Here is an 18,340-nt window from a genome sequence, read left to right as displayed (position 1 = left end):
CATCACCAAATTATTTCTCACATGGAAGCTATTTTAGCACTAAACCAGTGGATTCTGACTTTGTGTTTCTTGTAAAAATTATACTTTTGTGCTGAACACAATCACTCAGCAGTTTTTTTTACTTCTTTGCTTTCACAGTATTGGGTGTCTGTACTTCTACTGCTCCAGCTGGTAGTTGCTGATCAAGAAGTGCTTCTAAATTATCAAACCCATTGCCTGTTTGAAAAGATTTTCAGACAATTTTCAGTGATAAAACTTTGCTAGTATTTTTGAAATAAAGTTGATCTGTTTCAGTTCCTTAGTTATTGTTTTTTTGTTTTGATTTTTTTTTTTAAAGCTGTGTCAGTGTGAGGCTTGGCTAAATCAATTTGCATGTCTGCACAAGATTTTATATAGATTTAATGGCATCAGTTTTACAGTATAATCCTCATTAAAATGATGTCTCAAAATATATAATTGGATTTGTAAGGAAAACAAAGTGCTTTTCCACCACTTTTGGAAATTAAGGCTCTTTGAAGATATGTTGGGGGAAGTTAACTGTCAGTGTGTAATTTAAATAACAGCTTACTATGGATAAGTTTTGACTTGCTAGTTTTATTTAGGGAAAAAAAATCTGTTCATATTTGCAGCTAGGAAACACAGCATCAGCAAATGCTGTGGCAGCTTTGCAGTTTCAAACAATGGCTGAATTTCTTAACAAAGGCAGCCTAAGGTATTGTATCATAGAAGAGCTTCTAGCAGCTTAGGAAATTGGGTCTATCTATCTTGAGCAGGTGTTCAAGGAATGATTTTATTAGAGAGCCATAAAAATCAATAAACGCTTTAACAATCTTGATATAGTAAACCTATTCCTGGAACTAAGGATCAAAAGTTGGAAATTTGCTCAGAACTGGGGGTTACCAGCAATATCTTTTCTGTTTAAATGCTCTCTTTTTCTTCCATCAATTTGACTTGAAGTTAGAAAAGCCAGTTGTTTTTGATCAAGTGAAATGATGTATGTTACAGTGTGACTCATGTTCCAGTTAGCAGTACTGGGGCTGTAATAAAAGTTTAGGATGCAATTTTTCCTCTGATACTGCTCTCTCCTTTCTTACCTTTTCATGAAACAGCTCTTATCTGCTTTAGTGAAGGAAAATACTCAGTTTTGATAACCACTCAACCGCAAGATCAACTTTAACTCAATATGCATAAAGCAATGCAAATAGCAGGGATGAATTTCTGGGTAAGAATTGGTGAATGTAAACAGATTAATTTAATATATGAAAAATTGCCAAGCAATTCTGTTCCTGAACATTTACCTGTCAAATGACTCTGGTTACTGTTGCTTCAGGTGAGAATGGCCTGCAGTAGTCTTCAAAGTGCATTTTAGCTCCTCTGTATAAAGTTTTGTGTTGCTTTATTTCATGATACTGCAGATTATCTTCTAGAAGCACCATTAAAACTTTCCTAGGTTTGTCAAATGTGCTTAGAAAGACATACGTCGAACTTTGTTAAGCAACAATTGAGAATGCCTGTGGCTGAAAAAAAAAAAGAAAAAAGTATTCTCTCTGTGTGCAAATTCATACTTGATGGTCACAGGATCACCTTAGGTTTAAAACTTGATTGATCATAGCTGATATTTTTCTTGAAGTACCTGTGGTATGTCTTACAGACTGTTTATGAGATAACTGAAGAACTTGTTTTAAATTACTAGAGATGCTTGGGATTAAAAGGAGTTGACCTGTGTACATTATTTTGTTTGGTGGTTTGGTGTCTTGGTTTTTTTGTGGTTTTTTGTTGTTTGTTTGTTTTTTTAATTTGCTGTATCCACTGGATATTTGTAAAAACAGGCAAGAATTGGATGATAAAATGGGGTTGCATCCCAGATTCAGATGCACATATCAGAAATTGTATTGAAAATAGTAAAAATTCTTTTATCCTCCAAAAGCAGTCATATGTGAGGTTTGGTTCTGTAGTCTGGCTCTTTCATGTCATCAATTTACAATAAAATATATATATGCCTTTTTTTTTCTTTTAAGAGTATTGAAAAATCCTGAATTATTAGCCTTATTTGCAAATGTGACCTCTGAATGCAAGTGCATTCTATGGTTCTTCCATGTAGTGCTTAGGAGTAGCCTGTCAATAAGCAGTACTGTCCCAGGACTCTTTCCCAAGTACTCCAAGTCATCATTATTATTATTTTTTTTGGATGTGTTGATAGCTTTGTGTGCAGGGTTCTGTATTACCAGATACAATTCTGACAGTTGATATGTTGTCTGTTACCAGGGTAACAGAAGCTTACAAAACAAACCAGCTTTTTTGTCCACAACTCTTAGAGGTACAACGTGGATTCATCAAGATTTCATTAAAATTGTTTTGTATAAATTTGAAGTAGCCTCTCCTTCTTTTGTAAATGATCACACTGCTGCTGCCAGACTTCAGCGTTTACTTCCCTGTACAGTAGCTCTGAGAAGAGAGTCACTTCTTTTTTCATTCTTCTGACGAAGGTGGAAACAGTTGAAACCACATAATTTGCTTCTATGAAGGGCAAAGCAATGCTGTTTGTGCTGACTGGTAAATACTCTGAGCTAGATGGGAAGAGGAGAGTCGTGAGTTTACCCTGTAATCATAGTCAGACTTGGAATTCAAGTCACTGTCACACTGCAAGCATGGAACTGCCCTAAATAGATAGTGTGTTCTTACCTAAGAATAAAAGTAGGAGCAGTTTTCTATCTTAAATGGTATTCTTTGTCATTACACAAAAAAATAAATTCTAGGAGAAAGCGTAAGGAAACTTTTTAAATATTTGTAGTAGGCGACAGTTATGTCATCTTTTCACAAGCCTGTTTGTAATGACAGTTTCTTGAACTGGGTGGTTGATCCCTTAATCATTTGGTCACATCACTTGCTGGGTGTGAACTACTTGTTACGAATGTTGCCTTCAAAACGGAGGCTTAAAGGAGGAGAAGTCTTCTGAATTTAGTGCCATCGTGTGTTTGCCCATTGCTCTCTGCTTTGGTCTGCCTAGTTTTCGTTAAACTTTTGCTCATTAATTAGAAAATCTTTTATTGGATAGCGCTTTTTATGGTGCCTTTTCTCTCTTAAGAGGAAAGAGACAATACTCTGGTACAAACACAGTAAGAAGTGCTATGTGAAGCTTCAGTGTGAGAAGAAAGCAGTAATTTTTTCATTCCAGAAACAAATTTCCCAAACTTTTGAGAAGAGGGTGCATGGCTAAATGTGTAAATGCGGTTTTGAGGTGCTGCTCAAGTTAATCTCAAACCCAGAATCCCTGGTTTTACTGTCGCATGTCTTCTGTCTCCCTGACAGCAGCATTTAGATAAATGGGTAGTAGAACTATTTTCCGAGTGTTGCTATTTTGAACTGAAGCTATTTTTAACCAAAGGCAATTTCAGACATGGACTTGTTTTTTTTTTTAAAAAAATTACTTGCTATGTCTTCATATCCTTATCTTGTGTAAAATGCAGTCTATGCTGTATTTGGTAGAGATAGAAGAGGATAGAAAGTGTGCCATGCTCAAAATACAGCATAACCTTTTTTCTCTTTCCAACTTTGATGATTTCTCTGCTGCTTTCATAGTGTCAGAGGATTTCACTAAGCAGCTTTCTCAGCATGCAGATACTTTCAGGTAACCTTTCTGTATAAAGGTGATATGTCTGTTTTTGCACCCTTAAATTTCTATTTAAGAAAAGAAAAAGGCCAGTAGCAGCTTGCCTAAAAGGAGATGCTTAAAATGCAGGTTCACTTGAGTCTGTGTATCAGTCTCATGGCAACGTGGCAATTTGTGTTCATAAATGAGAATACACTGTGACTGTTTATATTCTTACAGTTGCACTTCTGTGTTCTTTTCCAGTACTCTTCAGGTTCTCTATGATTGTAATTACTCCCAGAACTCTGATAATTAGATATGAAGGGTTATAGAAACAGCCTGTAAATCATATGGCAGAACTAGAATCGAAAGTCCGTTTTATTTGTTCAGACAATACTGCAAATCTCTGTAAGGAACTCAGTTCTTGGATTATTTATACTTAGAGTGCCCAATCTGTTACAATTTAAAAACTGAAGAAGCAGCTGTTGAAATTGATGGCAGTACCCCAGTAATGAGTGAATTGGTTTGTTGGCCTTAATTTCACTGAGACGTGCAGACATTGATAACAGAATTTCTGATCTCTGTTTATAGTTATACTGGGTAAATATGAATTTCCTTTTGTGCAAGTATGTTTAGATGTGTACTTTCTCAGTTTAGAATTAATTTTTCAATATATTTTCTAGAGGGCAAAATATTTGCTGCACTAGTTCGAAGTACAGAACTTGAAGTGGAGTGAATAATGTTCGGGCAGCTCTGGCTGAGTGGGAGGGTGGGGAAGAGGTGTACCTTGTCACTGCCGTGCAGAAACATCACTCCCCAAGAATGCAATTCATCTTCAAGCCAACTGTGCTTATCCTGCCTTGAACAGGTACTCAGCAGTGCAAGTACTGGTGCCTTGGTGGCTGCTTGAAACTAATAGGGATTTTGGCATTGAGAGCTCTCTGAATGGCTTGGCTTTTAGGTTGATTTCAGTGGAGTGAATTTTGTATGAGCACAATTTGTACTGAGGCCATCTCTGATGCAGGTGAGGTCATTCTGCCTGGTAGCAGAGGTGTTCTGTATGACATTGCCTGTTTAACAGAGCAGATGAAGAACTAGGCTCACTCCCAGGACAGAATAGCTGTTTCAGTCAGTTTGGAAGACCTCATTTGGTTGAGTTATCCTTCAAAGGATGCTTAATATGTGTTGAGGATGTTCATGAGCTTTTTGTCTCTCCTTTTATGTGACTTAAAAATAATTGGTGTTCAAGTTCCTTCTGGGCTTGAGCTAGCCTCAGTGGAGAGGCCACAGAATCTTCCTCGTAACTTCCACATCATGCTTTTAGGCACCGTGAGCTCTAAAGTTTGTCTTTAAGAACTAATCCACTCTAGAGATAGATGCTTTAGACATAGACAGCTTATTATATCTCTCTAAATTGTTGTGTAATTGTTGTCTGTCTAAATTGTGTCTGAGAACTGGACACACTGAAAAATAAATGTGCCAATTGTTACAATACTTTTGACTCACCAAATACAGTCTTTCAGAAGTCTCTCCTGTGTTGTTGATACTTTCATGTTGTGGCCAGGTAGTTGTTTGAATAAACTGAAATGAGGACAGTTAGGGATGAAATGAAATGGCTAACGCTGCACTGCGCTGTTCCTGCACTGACTAAGGAGAGACATGAGTTTTGATGGTGGCTCATGAAATTGCTGCTTCACAGCAAGTTGCTTTGCAAGTCATCATAAGATGGGCCCTTTTCCCTCACAGCATATGAGTGAGTAGGAAGTTAAGAACTCTCAGATGAATTTCCTGATAGCATCCAAGCAATTGTACTGTTACTTTCTGGCACTTCAAGAGGTGATATGGCTTTATTAAGAAATGTTATGAAGTCCTTCATGTGCAAAGTTCTCACTTTTTGAGTAAACCTGCAGGAAACTTTGAATAATAACTGCAGGAAACTTTGAATAATAACGTCAAGTGGACACAAGTGATCTGTAATCATGCAAATGAGAACTAAAATGTTTCATAAAGAGATACAACTTTGATCATGCTCCAGAAGCCTTTGTTGTATGCAGCATGTCAATAAAACAAAGACACCTGAGTTGGCAAAGAGGTAGCATGGGGTGAGAGAAGCTGGGAAACATCTTGGTGGTACAGAAACAGAGAGATTGCTGAAAGGCAGTCTGTGAGCTGCTGCTTACTGTAACAATGAGCATTGCACTGTGAGAGGTTTTCATCTAGCTGAATCAACAAGTTGTAAATGAGGTCATGAGCTAGTTAATACACAAGTTCTTGTCTGGCAGTGTTTAACTTAGCTTTTTTGCTTGTTGTTTTTACAGTTTGTTTTGTCCAGTGGGGCCTAAATCAGTACCATCTTGCCTGAGAGGCAGTAGAAGTTCTCTGCTTCCCTGTGCTCCTGAATAGGTTCTGAGTAGAAGGTCTGTGTATTTGTAAGATTGGCAGAATGTGCTCCTTATAGCTGGTAGCCTAAGAGTGCAATTCTGTTTCTTGGTGGCCTGGCAATAGGGTAGTACTACTGTATTCAGGAATGAGTTTTTTCTCTCTTGTTTTAATTTTTTTTTTTAAGGTGTTTTGCCGGGGCAGGAATTGGACTTCACCGAACCTGCTGCTTACACTTGAACAGAAATGTAACTAGTGAGTCAAAAGGGACATTAAACCAAGTCCCAAGAGTAAAAATAGTATGCATGGCATAAATCAAAGGAGGGGACCACCCATCCACAGATTTTTGAGCTCTACATCTAAAATGAAAATGGGTGTTAGTTACCGTTAACCCATGTCTAAAGGTTGCCCAGTAATATGGCTGTTTCTCAAACTGCTCATCCCTGTGTGTGGAGGATCTCTACAGAGGTTTCTATGTTCTCAACATCATGTTCTCTTCTGACAGATGAAGTACAAATGAAAAATGTAATTATTTAGATGAGAAAGCCACTGTGAGAAATTTCATTTCCTGACTCTTTGTTTGGAAGTAGAATCTCATTTACACCATACACTAATTACATCATTTGTCCAGGCGAGAACAAAGAGAATAGAATATTTCTCTTAGTTTGTCTGAATTTGAGCTTGTCTTCCTTTTCTTCTGCAATGAGACAGTTTGGTAATGAATTATTTGCCTTCTCCCCCTCCCCCCAGAGGCATTGTCAATAGAAATGAGGTTGGTACCACTTTGGGAATAGGGCCTCTGCGGCAAAAATGCAAATATTGCAGTATGAAGTGTGTTGAAATCTCTGTCTTATCGAGTCACAAGAGGGAATTGTAAATAAGAGTGAAAGGGATCTACTTTAAATGTCTTTCACTCTCCCCCTCTTCAGTATCTAACAATTAGAGCAAACAGATGCTTCAAAGTGAACATTTAAATTCCAGCCCAAACTCAGGAATGGTGTAGTTCATTACTCAAGCTTCTACAGTAACCTTGGCTGCCCTGTGCTGCTTCCCTGTGCAGTGCTATAATATAATCATCTGTGCTGTTTGGAAGACCTCTGTTTAAAAGGCACACATGTGTATTAGTAGTATTCTCATATTTTGTTTTGTATTTAGGCATTTTTCTTCACTCTTTCAATGTATCCTGCTATATTTTAGTTAAAGTTTTGATCGTATAGAGAACAATTAAGTTGATTCACTTGTAAAATACTCCTCTCTCACATGGCTGTATTGGAGTGCATTTATTGCCCCCTAAAATGTCTTATTTTTACAGTAATTATCGTAGCACTGCTCAAGTACATCATCATATGGTCAAGGAGCAGACTTTCATGTGATAGAACTTAAGGTAAAGAAGATGGCAGAGCTTAAATGCAGATACAATAAACAGGTATTCTCTAGACTATTTATAGAGTAATAGAGGAATAAAGGGCTGCATGATAAGTGGCATTTCATTCTCCACCTGAAGGTGAGTCACAGGCTGCAGTGAGGAGGGTCTTAAAGAGATTCAACTGAAGTGCTGGAATTATACATGATTGTGCCATGTGGGTTGTTCCAAAGAGGGAATTGTCCCTAAGTAGGCAATTATAGGAGGGTGGTGAATACAGCAAAGATAAGGTGTTGAGGATGTCTGCAGACGGTGTGAGAGGTGCTGGAGCTAGCTCATGGTACTGTGGTGTGGTGCAAACTAGTTAAATGTCTTCATGGAGATTCTCCTGAGGAGTTCCTGCTGTTGTCATTTGTGTATTTGGTAGAAGGAGAGTGGTTGATAGAGAATATGAATTCCATAGACATCTGCTGTGTTGTATTAGCTACAAGTATGTAGTTATGTATAAAACAGTTGATAAAAAGAAAACTGTTGTAATGCTGTGTTTCAGGCCCATTACAAAAGCTCAAAAACCAAAGAATAGTGTGGATTGGAAGGGAACTGTTGTGGGTCTGATGGCTTTTCTAAGTGCATGCTGCAAGTAACCGTCTTTGAGATCTGATTGTTGGTAGAATTTTACCAAGTAGGCTTATTGAAGGTGGCAGATACTGAGTAGCCTGGAAATACTTTTGCATAAATATTGACTCTGAAACTATCTTTTTCAAATGTTGGAACATCCTGAGTTCATAAGCTATTTTGTAATAGTTGGTTGTCCCACTACTTTTGAGTGCTTCAATCCAGAGTTACATTCTTCAGTATTTTTAAAAATGTGGAAGTATGAATTAACTTGGTTAAAAAGGCTGTGCCTAGTGTTGCTGAATAGATAGATGAAACTTTAAATATAACACAGCTAGTATAGCTGTGTCAGGGTAAGTTCTTCTATAGCTCTTTGTTCTTAGCTGCAAGGAGACTGTTAGCTGTTGCTGTTTGGTTTTATTCTCAGTTGATTTCAGTGCCAGGGACTTAAGCTGACCTTCAGGAAAGTATGAGTGCACTGCATAGTGATGGAGAGCTCAGAAATAAGGATTAGTAAGGGCACCATGTGCTAGGTTTTTGGCCTGCATGGTCTGGGAAGGAGAAGTGGAGGGACGTGTTACCACCCACTTGTGAAGTGGACTTCAAAATACTGCTTTATTGAAGTAGCCTGATGAGAGCAGGTATGAAGATTAAAAAAAAAAAAAAGTGTTCTGAGTATTGGAGAGACTGTTGAGCCACCAGGCTGAGGTCTTGAAGAGTAAAGCCACATCTGTATTGGGTCTTTCTCCGCAGTCCTGTTAAATGCTAACAAGAAGTGAAGGAACTGCTTGTGTAAATGCCCATAAATCCTAGTCTGTGCCAAGTTTTGTCCTTGATTTACGCAACACTGATAGCTTGAATGTGCTTTATTATTACTAGTATGGAGAACAGCCTTTGTGTCCCCATCTCAAGTTATGGGCATGCAAAGTATCTTTAAACCATGAAGATAAAATGGAAGAATTAAAATGTATAATGCTAATCAGCTTGGAAAGGTGTTCTCTGTCCTTTGCTTGAGGAAAAGGAATGTTCACATAAGTTGACTCAGTTTGTAGAATGGATAGGCTTTTTTCCCTGCTACACTGAAACTTGCTTTCATTTGAAAGAAGAGGGAGACCTAGGCCTGTTTTCCCATTGTTCCATAGGTTATGTTGATAATGTTAATTGTCTTGTTAAAATACAGTGTATCAAGTCCATTTCTTGATATCTAAATGCAGCCTTAGAGAAGCTGGTAGAACTATGTCTGTTCATGGGGGGAGAAGAAGAGAAAGTGACAGGTTTTTTTTGTGTTTTGATGAGAGGAAAATAGAGGTATGTGAGTTTTAAAACCAAATTAAAACAAAGGTGGTTAAAGAGATCTGAATAACTTGAGTGTTGCATTCATATTTTAGTAAATTTGGGGTTAGATAGGTTTTTTGGTTTTTTGTTTTGTTTGGGTTTTTTTTAAATGTCAACCTCTGCTTTTTGCTACAGGTTACATCTTAAGTGTTGTGCTCCTAACTTTACCAAGGCAACACCTGGTTCAGCTTTACCTGTACTTTTTGACTGCACTTCTGCTTTATGCTGGGCACCAAATTTCCAGGTAAGAATATATGGATTAATTTTGTTAGCTTGGTTTGGGAATTAGAAAAATAAGTGGTATTTTGTTAATAGCTTACAAATGAGTTAGGTCTGGTTTTGTAGAGGCCTTTTTTCTATGCCAGGCACCTAAATATATGTTGCTTCTCTTTGTCTTGAAAAAGTTTACAGAATTAAGTATGCAGTCAAGAAGTCCTGGTGTATTTTCACTGACTTAAAAGGAATTTTGAGCTACTTTTCTGTGGAGCATAACGTCCACTACTCTGAGGAGAGAAAGCACCTACCACAAGACTAAATATGGCCTCTGATACAGAATTTGAGTAACTCAGTGGCTTGACTAACGTGCTTTTTCAACAATGAGGCAGTTTACAAAGCAGACAGGATGTTACTTTTAGTTTCCTGGCACCTAGAATGAAGAAGCAATAGTAACGTGGAAGATGGTAGAAGTAAAGTAATAGTGGAATTTATTCTTAATTTCATCTTTCTTTGTTTAGTATGTTTTACGCTGAAAACAAAGACAGATGTTTTGGAGCTAAAGTGCAGAGGAGGAGTCTGGAGAACTCCAGGTTGGAAAAGACAAAGTCAGTCAGCTTCATTTGGCTCCAGCTAAATCTGTTAAAGGCCAGTGTAAACTCTCATACTGATAAGATGTTTAATTGGAACCAGAGTGCTATCACATTAATGGCTTTACAGGGGAAGTTTTAAAAAAACTTGAGCCTGATTTATTTTGTTGTCTGCTGATGGGGAAACATTTAAAAATGCTTTTGATTGATTCATGTGAAGTAATAGGTTTGATGCTTCTGCATAAAAATTGTTGTTCCAAAGCATTTGCTGGAATATGTCTTACTTGGTATGTTGCAGTTCAGGGGAGTGTTAATGAAGGTTTTTGTGGTGCCTTGACATGTCACTGTTGTGGTTGTCAGTTTTAATTAGTAATATCCTGAATGGGTGAGGGTGCAAGGGAGGAGTTACGGCCTCTTATTTCCTGGTTGGGAAGGAAAGAGGTTTTTTAATCATTCTTGGGGGACTCCTGAATTTTTTAGATACAGTTTTTGGGTATTTCTCATAGGGTTGAAGGCTTACTTATTAGAAAAAAACCAACCTAAACATTATTTAAGAACTTGTGTTGGAATAAAAGTGAAGTTAGTAACTGAATACCCATCATATACAGGGCTTTGGTCCAGAACACTGACAACTAGATATCTTTATAGTAGAATTGTTTAGATTGGACCTTTAAGATCATAGAGTCCAACAATTAACCCAGCACTGCCAAGTCCACCACTAAACCATGTCCCTAAGCACCACATCTCTTTTAAATTCCTCGAGGGGTGGTGACTCAACCACTTCCCTGTCTTCCAGCTCAGTGGACTGGGTACCCATGATGCCATTCTGGATATTTACATTTTTTAAAAGAAAGGGAGTTGGGATGGATTTTGGTTGATACATTAAGGAATAGCACTGTTTTTGTTTTTAATACCTTTTTTGTTTGTGTTTATGTAATGTGAATTGTAACTTCCATTGCTTTGTTCAGGCTTGAGACTTTACAGGCTTCATTGAGATAAGTTAAATAACTGTTGCTTGGACTGTTGAGCGTATTTGTACTACGCTTTCTCTATTTGATACTTCTGGAGTGAGTTAATAAAGACTTTAATTAAATCTTGCATCAACTAGCACCAAAAAAACCCACACTTAATTAAAAGGTGCATTGGATTCAAATAGTCAAGCAGTATTCCCTAGCTATTTTGCAAAGCAGATGTAGTTGCTAACACTTTAGAGTGAACTTACCCTTTTTCCCTAGACATAAGTGTGACTTGGTTTGGAAGGAAGCATTGTGCAAGGGGTTCTCAGCAGCAGCCTTTGTATGTATAATGTGGGCATTATACATGCATTTATCTGAAAAGCATTAGCTTTTCAGAAGAATTTTTGAATCTCATTAGTTTTCAGATTGAAAATAGTTAAATGTAACACAAATACCATGTTAGTGGAGCTGTTCCTTTTATTACCAAAAATAGGCAATTTCAACTGATGTTTCTATTTAGCGGACTGATCATAACAAGACGTACAGTAGTCACATGTGCAAACTGTTCCTAAATGCTTTTTATTAATAATTCTCCTTAGAGCTGAAAACTTCCAGTGAATTGCTTGCACTTACTGCCAATTGGGAGGCTGTTTAAGGTAGATGAAGAGGTCTCGTATTGAGGCCGGTTTGGTTAATGCAAATTATAGAACAAGACCAGAATCAGCTGGTACTTGTGACTCTGCAGTGTCCTGGAAATTTTGAGCTGTTGAAAGACTTCAGCTTTCAGTGCTTTTTTTCCACCCCAGAAATAGCTTGTGGTTCAGCTGCAAGTCTGGGAATAAGAAGATCTGAATTTTAGAGTTAAGCTCTGACTTCAGACTTCCAGGTCTGTGACCTTGACAAGTCTCCTAACTTCTTAAGTGTTTGGTTCCTTATCTGCAAAACTGAGAATTACCTTAATGTGTAAAGATTAATTAGCCAATATTCATGAACACTTGGAGAGTCCCAAGAAGATGATACATTTTTGTGTAGTGCGTTAACCTGGCAATTTGGGTGGAGATTATACACCATCTGTTTATAGAAAAGGGTAAGTCAGTTTTAAAAAATAAAAACCTGCTGCCTCTGGCAAGGAAAATGGCTACTGGTTTTATTTTTTTATGTTGCTTGCTTGAAAGTATCACATTTCTTTTCCATTTCGAGTAATAGAACTTGGAAAAATAAATCATGCAGTTATGCATAAAAGAAATTATGCAGTTAAACACACTATTAATGCTAAAAAATTAAATTTACATCTTTATTTCAGGCTTTGCAGTTTTGTGGTTGTATTCTAAGTGTTGTGCCTCACAGAGCTTAGAGTAAGATGGGGGAGCAAGAGACTGAACTGTTTCTTATGGATAATCTTAAAATACACTTAATTTTAAGATTGTCTGTAGACATCTAAAACCTATGAGAGTGTGTATTTGATGTTGGAGGTAGAGATTAATCAGCCAAAGTACCTGTCAACAATATGAATCAATTAGGTCGGATAACCACTGTGCCTTATGTCAGTTACAAAGCATATTTTTAAAAACAGATGACCTTTCTGCACTTCCAGTAACTAAAAAGTCATGCACTGTGTCTTCACCTTTTTAGCACTGTATTAGCCATCGCCATCCATGAGTGTATGTTCACAGTCCAGCAGTTTGATTAAATGAGGCTGGGAATGCATCTACAGCTTGAACAGCAGGCAGTCTGATCTATGCTTTATTCTTGTATCCTAATTTTCTAAAGTAATAATGTAGTTTCAGTCATAGTAAATAATGATTTTAGCATTCTTGTTTTCTTATATTGATGCAGTAAAGTGAACAATTCTCAAATGTAAAGCTTAATACAGCTTTAATTGATCAAAATTGAGTGCAGGCACGTGCTCTTCTCAGCATCTTGTATGTCACTGCAGCTGTTTGAGGTGCCTTCTGATTGGTGTCTGTGCCAAAAGATCCTTGCGTTTGTAATGGTAATAAGAGAATCATTGCTTTGGCTTTTCTTATTCAGATGTCATCTACAAATACTGTTTAAAAAATTTAGGAGATGTTAAAACATTGCTCCTATGAGCCTATAGGCCTAAGACTGTGAATGAGAGTTACTTAAAGAATCAAGCCAAGTATAGACCTCTGTGCAGATGACTGAATCAGACAGACAGACAAAGGCAAGGAATGTAGCTTGAAGGGATTTGAGTAATCTCTAGCCATGATCCTGGTATTGAAGAAGCAACTCTTAAGTGCAGCTTTGGTGTGCTTTGCTAAGCTGTGTAAGGTCATCTTGCTGCATTTGGTATCCTGGTTGATTCTGTAGCCTGTTTTCTAACATACAGAAAAAATTGATGTCTTCACCGCTTTCCTTCAGTTTAGAAATGCCAGTGTTTCCACCCTAAATGTGAGGATGGAGCATGATATTGCTAATACAAAAAAACATCTTCAGCATGTTGTAAATGGTGTTATTTTTTTCTCCCTTGGTAACTCTGATGGATTATCCTGTTTGTGTTGTGAATGTTTTCAGAAAGTGCTTTCTGTAGGTTCATATGAGATAAAAAATTACCCAATTTTATTCCAAAGATTACATCCATATGGGTGTTGAAAGGTGGAAAAAGCCTTTGTGCTTAGCTATACCTTGATAAGAAGGGGGAAGTTCCATCTATAATCAGTTGTTTTAGGGGCCCTTTCAATCCTCATGTGTTTTTAATTGTAGGTTACAGTCTAAAGAACCCATTTCAACATAACCTTGCATACACTGTGACACTTGAAAAGCTGCAGTGAGTAGGCAGGGTTGTCAGCTATGAAGGACAGGCTTTGAAGTGTTTGTTTTAGTACTTTGAGATTTGTGTCTTGAATTCCATGGATTTTTTGCAAATGAAATAGTGAATACCTTACCTTGGGTAGCAAGCTAATACTAGAAGGGTGTATTTCCACTTTTCTGGGGAGAAGTGAATGCTTTCATTAGCACTGAGTTGCATGTTTTTCTGCTCTGAAATTAAAAGAGCAGTTCATGTGTTGGTTGTGGTTTCTGGTACTGTTTGCCTTGCTTTGACTGCATCTGTTCCCAGCAAGTGTTGCTTGCCTCACTGGTGTAAACAAATACGTGAAAAATGAAGTGCTGTGCCCCTCTAGCAAACAGACTCTGCTAGCTCTGTGCAGGGTCAGAGCAAGTGTGTCTGTCTGGCATTCCCAGGCTGAGATGTAGCCAGACGTGAATGACTGGACAGTATCAGCCAGATACGAGCACAGGATTAGTTGTGCTGCTGGCAGAGTTGGTAGGATCAGAGGAGGATGGAGCAGCAGCCGTCCTTGGGAGTGGAGAAGGGAAGGTCACAGGGCAAGGCAGAAAAAGGGGCTGGAGATGTGGATCCAAAGGGTTATGAGCATTACCTGCCGTCTTACGGCAGGGGATGAAGGAGCCACTGGAGAATTAACTGCTGTGCTGTTTCAGGATCACCTTCTGGAAGTGTGACGTTTGTGTTTGAGTTATATTGCTGCTACATGTGCTAGTCTGCTTGAAGGCAGAGCTGACGGATGATCACCAACAGCAGAAAAAATGCTCAGTCTTCTCTGGATCTTACCTTTTTTTTTTGAGTGCCTGAGCTCACCCTCCTAGCCATCCTTTTCTGAGAGAAATTATATCCTGTCAGATTTTCAGGCTATCTCAGTGTATCTGTCAATAGTGATCTTTCAGAGGGTATGCAGTTGGCCTCCCAGGTTTTCCAGGATAGAGCTAAACTTCTAAATCATGTTGGATAAAAGGATTATGAAGCACTTGTGTTCTTGACTCTAGTCCATGACTGTCACTTTTCCTTCATATGTATTTTTTTAATTCAATGCAGAGAGATTGTTAGGTGAAAAATACTATAACCATTAAATTGGAAGACATCTCTGTCAAGTTCTCTTTTTTTTTTTTTTTCACATTGAGCTGGTGAGAAAAGAAATTGTCATAAGGAAGAACACTTAATAAGGATACTTAAAAATGGAATGCTGCTTAAGAGGCTTTGTCAATAAGCAGTTTCAGGCCATGCTCTGAAGAGCAGCTTGAATGTCCCAAAGGATTTTTACAGCTATGCCAGTGAGTCTTAATTACAGATAATGCTTCTCTCACTTAAGTCATGCCTCAGTTAGATCCTTACATCAGTGAGGCTGCTGTAACAGTAGTGTTAATATTGTTTTTTGTAATTTATTTAATTGACTGTGACATACACTGAAGTTACATATGTGTGGAATTAATAAATTGCTTATCTGATCAAGTGGATCTTAATAATTGTGGGATTGGTGTTTTGTTTTTGTTTTAGAGATTATGTGAGGAGCGAATTGGAATCAGGATATGAAGGACCAATGTACTTGGAACCTCTCTCTATGAATCGTTTCATGACTGCTTTAGTAGGTAAGTGCTTTATATATTTGTGGTGCAGAAGAGAGCTCTGCCTAATTCTATTTGTTGAAACCTATGCACGTTTTACCTCTTGGTTTCAAATTTCTCTTAACCACTTTTAGTACTTGTATTTCTCATGCAAGAGGCATGGGAGCTAGATGTATCCTGCTTGGCTTTTTCTGTGCCACTGATTTACCAATACTCCTATACCTGCAGCCTTGAAGTATGTTCTAGGTCTGTTTGTCATGCTCTTACCCTTGATTCTTCTCAGACTCAATCCGATTCAGAAGGACTGGGTTGTCAGTAATCTTCAAGTGTACTGTACTGTAGAAATTTCAGTAGTAAAGTACTTGCAGTGCTTTTGCCAATGAAGTTGTTGTACAAGTATTTATTCTTTATTAGCCTTAAAGATTAACAGTATCATTCTCCTACAAAAAACTGGTGAAACGTGTGGGTGTGCATGGGACTGCAGGCTATTGTGTTGGTTTTCTTAACTGTGTACTAGGGATATGTCCAATTAAAGAGTTAAGGAGTAGCAAGTCAAAACTACATTTAAACTGTGTTGAATTAATGGCAGAGGTGACTACCTAAAAATATCAAATAAATCCTGAAGAATTTGACTTCCTAGACTACTCCCTTACCTCTTGAACTTCTGACTGGAAGAGAATAAATTCTCTGTTAAGGTTGCTGCACCAGGACCTGTTCTACTGAGAGGATCCTGGAATATGCACACCATGTGTATTTTAAACTAAGCCTGATACAAAGCTTGGAAAAAAAATCTTCCTTAATTCCTTTCACTAAGATCTATGGTTTTCATCCGATGCATTGACAGATTTAGTTAGCCACGTGCTGTTGGCAAAACTCATCTACTTTCTGTTTACTTTCTACTGGAAATGGGTTTACTTCTTTACAGTATGTTAGGTCTACCAGAACATACACATCTCCTTTTGGCCTGTGTTCTTACTTTGCAGTGTGACATTTGTCTTTACTTTTAGTATTTTTAAATAGAAATAACATTGGTATTTTTCAAGGAAAGGAAATACTTGGGTAACGTTTTTTCTCCCTTCTGAATATCTGTATTTTGCTGTTTTGTCAAATGACACCGAAGTATAACTAAAGCCTTTAGTGTGTTTCTCTGGGAAAATGTTTGTAATTAGTCCTTTGAATCTCTTAGCTGCAATGTGGGGTCCCATGATAAAGCAGAATTCCTCAGAGGGCTTCACAGAACAGCAGGCAGGCCTGGGCAGGAAGCGATCAGGAGGCTTTGTGTCATTCAGTAGTATTTAGACAGAAACTAAACTGAGAGTCAAACCATTATGCTTCATCCAGGCTTTAATATGGATTAAACATAAGTGAGAAAAAGATACTGGTTTTATGCAATACTGTTTTGGGTTGTCCTGACACAACTGAAGTGTCCCCTTATTGTAACTGTTTTTCAGAAGTAGGTGCATGACTACATTAGCAAAAGTTTGTATGTTAATGTACTTAATATTCCCATTATTAATATCTCCTTTTAAAGCCAACTTGAAACTGTAATTTTAGTCTTGATGGCAAGTGGTTATCTTTGGGGAAGACCTGTGAAAGCAAGCGATGAGATTTGACAGTGTTTTATGTATACATGAAATATTTTCTCAAATTTGTGACATATAATGGTATTTATCCAGTGGAACCTGCCATGTCTGGGGAGTGTGCTGCACTGAACTGTGTTGTCTTCACAGCAAAATTAATGTACAGGTGCTTTGCTCCACCTTTTTATTAGATGTTTGGTCAGAGTGTTGTGCTGCAGCACTGTTGACAAAGGCACTGAGGCAAGTGCATGGCAAAGTAATTGTGCTACTGATAACAGCTCTAGTTCCTAAAAGTTCTGGTCAGATTTAAGAGGGGTAAAGTACAGTATGCCAGCTGGTTCACAAATCTAATATTTAATGCTTTTATTCATTAGTGCTTTTTGAATGGGCTCTTATAGTAATTTCTTTCTCTACATCTAACTCTTATGACTGCTGACTTAGGGTTACTTCCTAAACACTGGGTGGAAGAAATCAATGTATTTGAAGACTGCCTGTTGAATGGGTGTGCCATTTTGTGAGCATGTCAGCTGTGGATGTTACAAAGCTGCATGGTTTTGGAGGCAGTGCTACCATGAAGACTGCTTTTTCTTAGTGCCCAGTAGTGGGTTTACAAGTTAACTTTAGGTTATTATTGTTTTCGAATAACAGTTAGTGACATAGGCAGGGAATTTGTTAACATCAGCTTTTTGAAGTTGGAAATGAAATAAAGACTGTTCCCTATTCAAAGTGGCTTGAGTAGTGGCTGTACCTCATAAGCTTTCTGCTTGCACATTTTCCATTATAAGCTGGGAGGCTTTGGCTACCTGTCAGCAATGTTTCTTGTATTTGTGGTGGTTTGGGAAAGGAAAAAGAATCGACAGGAACTTAAAGCAATGAATTTCTTCTTCATTGCCTCATTCCCTAGTAGGCAAGCCTGGTGTCCTGCAGGAGGTTTCCAGCTGTTGGGTTCATTAGCTGTGTCTGGCAGTCTTCATTCCACAGCATAGTAAGTTTACAGAGTGCAAACATTCAGCTGGATTTGGTAGTCTTAGCAGATAGCTAGAGTGTTAATATCTTTTTATGATTTGATATGAGGTATGAAGTAATTTCTTCTGACTGATGCTGTTATGTGTGATGACCAACGTGTATAGGCCGGTTGGGGATAAACTGTAATTTACTGCAGAGAGAGAGGTGCTGCTGCCCCAGTTTAAAGTGGGAAGTACCAGTCAGTAAAAGCTCCATTGGAGGCATTTTCAGGGACTTTCTGAAAGAGTTGAGGATTGACAAAGTGCAGACTTAAGGAATGAGATTGGGACCTCCAGAGAAATTGCTCCATGTGTTTCCTTTGATGGTGTGCATCT

General features: G+C 38.0%; 1 protein-coding gene across 2 annotated transcripts in view; it reads left to right on the top strand.

Annotated features, from left to right (window-relative positions):
* Nucleotides 1-18,340, top strand: part of RNF145 (ring finger protein 145) — a 43,062-nt gene that overhangs the window by 10,633 nt on the left and 14,089 nt on the right. The window contains exons 3-4 of one of the 2 annotated variants that reach the window (XM_051631328.1): nucleotides 9,417-9,525; nucleotides 15,353-15,444. In XM_051631328.1, coding sequence (XP_051487288.1) covers nucleotides 9,417-9,525; nucleotides 15,353-15,444 — 201 coding nt within the window. The remainder of the gene's footprint in view (nucleotides 1-9,416; nucleotides 9,526-15,352; nucleotides 15,445-18,340) is intronic. The other variant, XM_051631329.1, reaches the window with a different exon arrangement.

This window comes from Apus apus, chromosome 13, assembly GCF_020740795.1.
Source record: "Apus apus isolate bApuApu2 chromosome 13, bApuApu2.pri.cur, whole genome shotgun sequence".
NCBI classification, from domain to species: Eukaryota; Metazoa; Chordata; class Aves; order Apodiformes; family Apodidae; genus Apus; species Apus apus.
This window is presented reverse-complemented; position numbering and strand designations above follow the sequence as displayed.